Source organism: Papilio xuthus, unplaced genomic scaffold (assembly GCF_000836235.2).
Source record: "Papilio xuthus unplaced genomic scaffold, Pxut_1.1 DF828258.1, whole genome shotgun sequence".
Classification (NCBI taxonomy): Eukaryota; Metazoa; Arthropoda; class Insecta; order Lepidoptera; family Papilionidae; genus Papilio; species Papilio xuthus.
In genome coordinates, this window is record NW_013530391.1 from 2,731,175 (window position 1) to 2,739,418 (window position 8,244).

The 8,244-nt window shown below is 36.1% G+C and overlaps 2 protein-coding genes across 2 annotated transcripts in view; both read left to right on the forward strand.

Annotated features, from left to right (window-relative positions):
* The first annotated feature begins 437 nt into the window (after window positions 1-437).
* On the forward strand, window positions 438-2,553 carry ArgRS-m (arginyl-tRNA synthetase, mitochondrial). Its single transcript, XM_013306105.1, has 3 exons — window positions 438-586; window positions 675-1,776; window positions 2,011-2,553. The coding sequence occupies exons 1-3, from the start codon at window positions 533-535 to the stop codon at window positions 2,508-2,510; spliced, it is 1,656 nt and encodes a 551-aa protein (XP_013161559.1). The 5' UTR covers window positions 438-532; the 3' UTR covers window positions 2,511-2,553.
* Window positions 2,554-3,095: 542 nt separating this feature from the next.
* Window positions 3,096-8,244, forward strand: part of Oseg6 (intraflagellar transport protein Oseg6) — an 8,356-nt gene continuing 3,207 nt past the window's right edge. Inside the window, exons 1-13 of the mRNA XM_013306077.1 lie at window positions 3,096-3,308; window positions 3,483-3,640; window positions 3,974-4,198; window positions 4,561-4,771; window positions 4,919-5,199; window positions 5,528-5,784; window positions 5,961-6,181; window positions 6,263-6,385; window positions 6,618-6,817; window positions 7,275-7,475; window positions 7,747-7,958; window positions 8,041-8,128; window positions 8,208-8,241. Coding sequence (XP_013161531.1) covers window positions 3,294-3,308; window positions 3,483-3,640; window positions 3,974-4,198; window positions 4,561-4,771; window positions 4,919-5,199; window positions 5,528-5,784; window positions 5,961-6,181; window positions 6,263-6,385; window positions 6,618-6,817; window positions 7,275-7,475; window positions 7,747-7,958; window positions 8,041-8,128; window positions 8,208-8,241 — 2,226 coding nt within the window. The 5' untranslated portion in view covers window positions 3,096-3,293. The remainder of the gene's footprint in view (window positions 3,309-3,482; window positions 3,641-3,973; window positions 4,199-4,560; window positions 4,772-4,918; window positions 5,200-5,527; window positions 5,785-5,960; window positions 6,182-6,262; window positions 6,386-6,617; window positions 6,818-7,274; window positions 7,476-7,746; window positions 7,959-8,040; window positions 8,129-8,207; window positions 8,242-8,244) is intronic.

Below are 8,244 nucleotides of genomic sequence, written 5' to 3' on the forward strand. Positions count from 1 at the left end.
GGTCTCTAGGTCACCAGAGACAAAATATGTTTCAAAGGGAAACATAGGAATAAGAAGAAAAAGCAGGACCAAGCCGATATCCACTATATTTTCAACCAAATAAAATTATAAAGCGTTTTAAGAAAATGTTAACAAATAAAGACAAAATAATTTATACGTAATCTAGTTCAAAATAATTCTTAGAAAACTAAATTCATTTCGTTGTAGTTAAACTTCTCGCCGAGTCGAGATAATCTCGTTTTACATAGTGCTAAAATAATGATAGGGAAATAGAAATTAATCGTGTTTTAATTATTTCTATCACATTTCTTCAGTTAGGCCACAACATATATATTCTTTGACAAAACCTAAGTCGTTTATTGCCTATTTGCTTATCTGTTTTGATTAACTAGTTTACTAATCTTTTATTTATGAAATTTTGCTTGAAACAACATGAAATGACCATGTTATAAATGTTATATTTTGGTAATGAAAAAATGTTTTATTTGGTCTAAAATTTAAAATTTGATTGTCTGCGTTTAGTATAAATCATATGTATCCAATTTTTTTCTATACAATGACTACTAAGTTTAAATTTTTTGAAAAGGTTTGTTTATACACTCTTAACTAAAAAATCATTTGTAGATTTGATCTTTTGCTTGTATTATCATATTATTAACATTTTATTTTTTCAGATATTAAGTAATAATGTTTGCGAACATATACAGAACTCGAAATATATGAAATTAAAATATAACCACAACGAGAAATGTATTGTTATTAATATTAACAATGATAATAAAGACAAAAATATTATTAGTTCTGAATCGTGTGCAAAATATACAAGTCCTTTTGAATCACATACATTTAAGGTAGATAGAGATATATTTATAAAAGAGACTTTGAACAATTTCAATGAAAGTCAACCATCACAACCAAACCCAAAAAAGGTTGTTTTAGATTTCAGTTCCCCAAATATAGCAAAACCATTCCATGCTGGTCACTTAAGGTCGACAATAATTGGTAATTTTATAGCAAATATTAATACATTTTTCCAAAATAAAGTAGTCAAAATTAATTATTTAGGTGATTGGGGAACCCAGTTTGGAATTTTACAGTATGGTTTGAGATCAAAACAAGTTGATTTAAGTAAATTTGAAACAGATCCTATTAGACAATTATATGAAATATATGTGGAAGCTAATAAAATGGCCTCAAATGATGGAAGTGTGCAAGATGAAGCAAGAAAATATTTTGCAAACATAGAGCAAGGGAAAACAAGCTTAGAAAATTGGAGAAACATTAGAGACATAACAGTTCAAGAGCTAGAAAGAGTATATAATAGATTAGGAATTCAATTTGATACTTACCACTGGGAATCAGATTACAACGGAAATGCTATAAAGGAAGTAATTAGATTACTTGAAGAAAATAAAATAATCACTGAAACAGAAGAAGGCAAGAAAGTGGCTCAGTTCAGGGGAAAAGATGTTACAGTTTTAAAGAGTGATAATTCAACATTGTATCTTTCAAGGGACATTGCTGCATTATTAGACAGATACGAAAAGTACAAGTTTGATAAAATGTTATATGTTGTTGATAATGCACAGAGTGATCATTTTGCTGCAGTATTTTATATTGTTAATCAAATTAACAGTAAATGTGCTAATGCCTGTGAACATGTAAAGTTTGGTAGAATTAAAGGCATGAGCACAAGAACAGGAAATGTTGTTTTTCTTAACGATATATTAGATGAAGCAAAACGTAAAATGCAGGAGAAACAAAAAGCATCCAAAAGTAATTTTTTTTGCATAAACATTATTACAGTTTTTTAGTAAATATTATGAACAAGTGATATTACAGACACAAAAAAATGCTATTCTCTTACTAAACAGTTAATATTGATAAGAGGAAAAGAATTAGTAGAAATTTGGAATCTATAACTTGTGACCATAGACAAATAATTACTGTATTTAAATAAAATAATCTATGGCATTTAAAATATTATACATAATATGTTATTACTTTCAGATACTAGAAGTTCTGCAATGACTGAGGAGATATGTGATATTCTCGGCATCACTGCTGTTGTGATAAATGATTTGAAACAGAAGAGGCAAAGAGATTATGTTTTTGACTGGGATAAAGCTCTCCAGAGTGAAGGAGATAGTGGAATAAAGTTACAGTATCTTCACTGCAGACTGTTCAGTTTAGAACAAAATAGCGGTGTGAAGATTCCAGATGCTTGTGCACCTGAATATCTTAAGGAGGAAGTTGTTGGTGATGTCGTGTTAGAGTTGGCAAGATATGAGGATGTCTTGCATAGAGCACTCATAGAGAGAGAAGCGAGTATCATAGTTAATTACCTATTCCGTCTAGCTAGACATGTTAACAGAATGTTTAATGAATTAAATGTAAAAAATGAGTCTAATGATGTTGCAGCTCAAAGATTATTAGTGTTCCACACTGCACGAAAAGTTGTTAAATCTAGTCTTGAAATTTTAGGAGTAAGGCCTTTAAACCAAATGTAATATAAGAGCAAATACCGTAGATTTATATTAATAAATGTTTCACAAAAGCTTACAATTGTGGTTTATTAAATAGCCCCATTTCCCTTTATAATAAACTTCTTTTTTGGTAAGAGGTGAAATAAAATAAACAGTGGATTCTCGATGTTGTATCATCAAATTAAAATATAAAATATATTGAAAAGATTTTTTTGTTTTTGAAGAGATTTTTGCATTAAGTAATGTAAGTTCCTTAATTTTCCACTATATTTTTGTTTATTTTAATGGATATGTCTAACATTCGTTACCCACATCATCTGTTACAGCTAAAATTTGGAATTTTATTACCAAACATTGGTTTCTGCTTTTGCTTAAACAGAAAGCGCTGAATCAAATGAAAGTTTTAAAAAGTAAGAATATCTTGCACTGCAAACAACATTGCAGTTATATGAAAAGATGCTGACTTGCCTAGACAAAAATCTAAAAATGCATACACATGTAAGAAAGTCGTATATTTTTTAGGTTTTTGTAATTGTTACTAAATACTACCAAAGAAAAACCTTGTAACCCACAAAGTTACAAATCATATCCTGGTAACACTGCCTCAACCGTTTGCTTTGATGTTGCTTAGCAACAATTGTAATCAAGTTGTTTCAAACATAAAACATAAACTTTGCTAATAACTTATTTTGTAATAATGATTACTATAAATAGATAAATCCAGTAAAAAAAACACAATCTTACTTAATTACATGTCAAAGAAACAAGCGAATCTACTTAGATTTCTCAAAAACAAGAGCCATCACAATGACTACTCCAAAGGTAATTTTCATTGCACTTTTTTTTTATAAATTCTACTTTATAAATTATAGCATATTGTTAGACAGTTTTGGTTTGGTAAAAATTATTTCTTATACTTCAAGTTCTTAAAATATTAATGCAGATATATGGGGAATAGATTTTAGTTTTGTTTTATAATTTATACCTTTATTGCAGCTTTTGTATAGCCTCGAACAGCCTCATGGTATGGGAGAGTTGTATTTCTTATGGCAAAAGGGAGAGTCGCGTTCTCTCTTAGCAACAACTGGAACTGATGCAACGGTGGCTATACATGATCGCTCGGGACAATTAATAGAAAGACTTAAGTTGCAAGGGTGAGTTATTAACTATTATTATAGCAAACTTCTGAAGGTGTCTAAATATGGAGACAACTTCATCATCATCTTCTTGGCCTTATCTCATTTATGTGGGGTTGGTGCATAAGGTTTATATTTGGTATGATATATTCAAAATAAGTATTATCCAAAAACTTATTTAAATTTTTGTCACAAAATGGTTATGTTATTGTATGTTTCTTGCAAAGGATCTTGTCACATTAAAAAACATAATCACATTTGAAATAAAGATTTATTGTTTTGAATCTTGTTATGTATAATATATTAAAAGCAAACTATTCTAATGTAAAAAATTAACAAAAACGATTCCAGTTTATGTGCAGGCATGCAATGGGACAACGATGGGGACTATTTAGCGGTGATTACACCCAACAGTGCCACAGTGCTACTATGGGAGTGTCATACAAACAAGAGGCTTAACATTGAAACAGGACTCCGTGAGCCACCATCTTGTCTCGCTTGGGCATTTGGAGAGCCTCTTTTAGCTGTTGGTACACAAAAAGGAAATTTAGCATTGTATAACCATCATACCACTAAGTAAGTCACAATTACTATTTAATTTTATTCATTACTAACTGTCACCAACGACGCCGTCAGCGCGGAATTAAAAAAAAACTTATTAAGTAGCCTATGTGTTCTTCCATACTATGATTTCTAGTGGTGTCAAATTACATCAAGATTTGTTGAGCCGCTCTGGAGATACCTTCTAACAAACATCCATCTATATAAACTTTCGCATTTATAATATTAGTAAGATAAATATTCTTTTGCAAAAGAAAAAATCAATTAGGTAAAGAAGATAAATTCAAAGAATAAATAATAGCAATTATTTTTAAAACCACATTATGCGAAGCAAATATGGTTTATGATTTGTAAATAATTGTATTTGAATGTTTAAGGAGAATACCAATAATAGGTAAGCATACAAAGAAAATAACCAGCGCTGTTTGGAATAGAGACAGTATATTGATACTTGCTTCAGAAGACAAAAGTCTGTCTATAAATAATTCAGATGGGGATACACTTAGAATAATCACCCTAAGGGATGTACCAAATGATTTACAGTTCTCAGAGATGAAGACTGATGAAAGGGTAGCCGGGGAAAATACAGTAAGTGTTGTCAAAATATTATTTAACACATTCAGTGCTCCTGAGTCAATCAATTTACTTTAGTTATAAATCTTAGTGGCACTGAAAGTGTTGTTCAATATTTGATTCTGTTCATTTAAAAAACATGAATAAAAATATATTTTTCAGATTAGTCTTGTGGTGGGGAAGCGAACATTGTATTTATACAATTTACTAAATCCAGAGAACCCAATAGAACTGGCATTCCAGCAACGGTATGGTTCTATAGTTTCCTACAAATGGTATGGAGATGGGTACATCCTTATCGGGTTCAGTGCTGGTTATATTATAGCTATTTCTACACACATCAAGGAAGTTGGCGAGGAACTCTTCCAGGTCAAGAATCATAAGGACAATCTTACTGATATTGCTGTATTTGGAAATCAAGCCGCTTCTTGTGGGGATGGACAGTAAGTGTATTTATTTAATATAAATTTTCTCAGTAAGAGTAATATTTCGTAACATTTGTATCTAAACCTTAGCAGCGGTAGAGACAGTTGTGTTGGTAATATTTTATGAATTACAGACTTTACTTTTAGGAATGACAAACTTACGGGTAGATCAAATTATGTATGTGTGTTAAGTTGTTTCTTGCCATTATTCATTTTTCTTAACTACTTTCTCTTTTTTGTCTAAGCTCGGCATTTGAAAGCACTCATAAGATTGTGATGGTTTTTTTTATCTGCCCTTTTACTCTAAATGTTTGATTGAATTAATATTTATATATAATATTTGTAGATTAAAGGTGATATCATTATGGAACAATGGGGAGGTGAGGTGCACGCTGGGCGTGGCCGGGGGGGCGGAGCGCTGCGCGTACAGCGCGGACGGGCGGCTGCTGGCGGCGGCGGGGCGCGCGCTCAGCGTGCACGTGGCCGCGCTGCCGCCGCTGCACGCCGCGTACGGCACCAGAGCCCTCGCCCTCACCAACCTCACTGAACTCACCGTCTACCAGTGTATCGCTGTCGCAGATGATCTCGATGCTGCTAATAAATGTAAGTTTCACTTTTTATTTATTACTATACTTACTAAGAGAGGATCAAATCCTGGTGCACCGACCCAGCGTGAAAGTGGGATAAGGTTAAGGAGATTATGCTTTTCACTACAATATAAACATAAGAAGATTGATGTTGGTTCTGTTTTTTTTCTAAAATAATTTGATGTCTTGTAGCGGAGCCTACAGCGCTGGCGACGTACGCGTTGCCTTGCGAGCCGACGGCGATATCGCTGGGCGGGGCGCACGTGTGCTGCGCGCGCGGCCCGCACGCCTGGTACTACCCGCTGCGGGGCGGGCCCGCCGCGCGCCGACAGTACCCCGCGGACGTCGAAGCCGTGCGCATGTCCGCCGAATACGCCGCCGTCATGTTCCAGGGACGAGCTATTTTACATTCAGTAGGTATTTAACTAAAGGTTCTAGTACGTCCCCGGCGCGACTAAAGCTGAAAATTAAGTTAATATTTTACTTCATCCCAGATAGAACCACCGGATCCCTCGCAGCCGGAACGCGACGCGATATACTTCCCGGAGCCGCACATGCAGGGCTCTAAGATTGTAGACATACATTTGACGAGCGATTTCTTTATTTTTGTTACCGAGGTAATTTCATTGCATAATACAACCCCTTTAAATTATTGCTCAGTCGAAAGGAGTATAAAGGTCTATTAAATGTATTGAAAGAGATTTTTACAATAAAATAATATAATAATCACGTTTTACAACCGAGGAGTATAAAAGTGATATCGAAGCGAAATAATATTTATTGACATAATTTTTTCGCGTATTAATTATAATATAAAGAAGCAACATATATTTGTATCGATGCGTGTAGCAAGGTGAGATAGAGTACTTCGGTGTGGAGGAGTGGCGCGGCGCGGCGCGACACAAGCACTCGTGCGGCGTGGTGCGCGTGCACTGCGACATCAGCGGCGCGCGCGCATGTCTGGTGGACGAGCGCGGACGTGCGCACGTGTACGCGCCCGCAGCCGCCGAGCTCTGCGCCGTGCAGCGCGACACCGCACCCACCATCAAGTCGGACTCAATTCATTTTACATTTCTTCTACATTTGTTACACTCACTTGTTATGGGATTAAAGTACATTTGAACACACCGAGATCACGATAACTTGCAAAGTAAACTTTTTGTAAAAAGACATCGCACATACTTTTTTTAAAGGGGGATGAATAAATCAGGTCAAGTTACCCTGTGTCCCCCTTAGACATAGTGCATTGGTTTAAAAACATACCGCATCTGAGTTTTTCAGTAAGAAATATGTTTTTAGGTAAATTTCTCAGTAGCAACAGGAATCTTGCTAATATTATAAAAGTGAATATATGAATGGATGGATGTTTGTAAGAAAATTTCTCCAGAACGGCTAAATAGATCTCAGTGAAATTTGGCATAGACGTAGAACATAGTCTGGAATAAAACACAGTGCGGACGAAGTCGCGAGCGACAGGTAGTGTGAGTAAAAGCATAATTAACACAGGGGCGTAGTGTGGGACATCTGCCTGTCGGAGCGCAACGTGTTCGCGATGGTGACGGAGGAGGCGGTGGAGACGTACTACTACGCGGCGAGCTGCACTGCGGGCCCGCACGTGCACCACGTGGCCAGCACCAGCCTGCTGCCGCATCACCACCCGCTCATACTCTTCGCCGGAGACCTCTACTGCTACGCCAGCGGCCCCACGTACCTATACTGCTGCCTTACAATATTCGACAAATTTGTCTAAAAGAACACGCAGTCTACTAATAAAGTTTTTTTAATTCCGTCTGCATAAAGTAGCGGCTGACAGCTTAGTAATTAAATATAGTAGTCACCTGTTGGCTCTGTTATTGTTTTGAAGCACGTAAAATTATAACGACGGATTGTGAAAAAATGCATTATAATTTATTCGTTTCTTTTTCATAATAATAAACAAAATAGTTCATTATTTATAAGGATCTTAATTCAATTGCAGGATATCAAAGATGAGCCTGGAGTCTCACAACACTGCGGGTCTGGCGGACGCGGAGAGCGAGCGGCGCGCGGCCAACCAGCGCCGGCACGTGGACAAGCTGCTGGCGCTGCGCCGGCTGGCTGACGCCTGGCTCTTCTGCGATGCCCTCGACGAGCACGCGCTCTGGATCAAGCTGGGCGAGGCCGCCATCGCCGATCTCAATGTTGAATTTGGTCAGTCACCCTGAATATCCTAAATAATACTGAGATTTAAAACGTCGATGCGAATTTACTAAATTTACATTGCATTACTTAGCGATACGTGTTTACACAAGATTGAATGACGTCGCCATGGTCTGGGCCCTAGAAGATGCATCGCAAATCGAGGAACTTCCGATCCTTTGGTATGTTATTTTGACTTTCTAGAAATCACTATAACAGTCAAAACATGTCTTTGTTTTAAATAAATGAGATGTATGTCAGCGGTACGTTGTGCGCGTACCTGGGCCGGGCGGAGGCG

What these genes read in the sequence shown, in the direction of transcription:
- ArgRS-m (XM_013306105.1), top strand. Translation starts at nt 533, where the DNA reads ATGTATCCAATTTTTTTCTATACAATGACTACTAAGTTTAAATTTTTT. An exon ending in AGTTTAAATTTTTTGAAAAG is followed by an intron (nt 587 to 674) that starts GTTTGTTTATAC and finishes TTATTTTTTCAG; the next exon opens with ATATTAAGTAATAATGTTTG. An exon ending in GAAACAAAAAGCATCCAAAA is followed by an intron (nt 1,777 to 2,010) that starts GTAATTTTTTTT and finishes TATTACTTTCAG; the next exon opens with ATACTAGAAGTTCTGCAATG.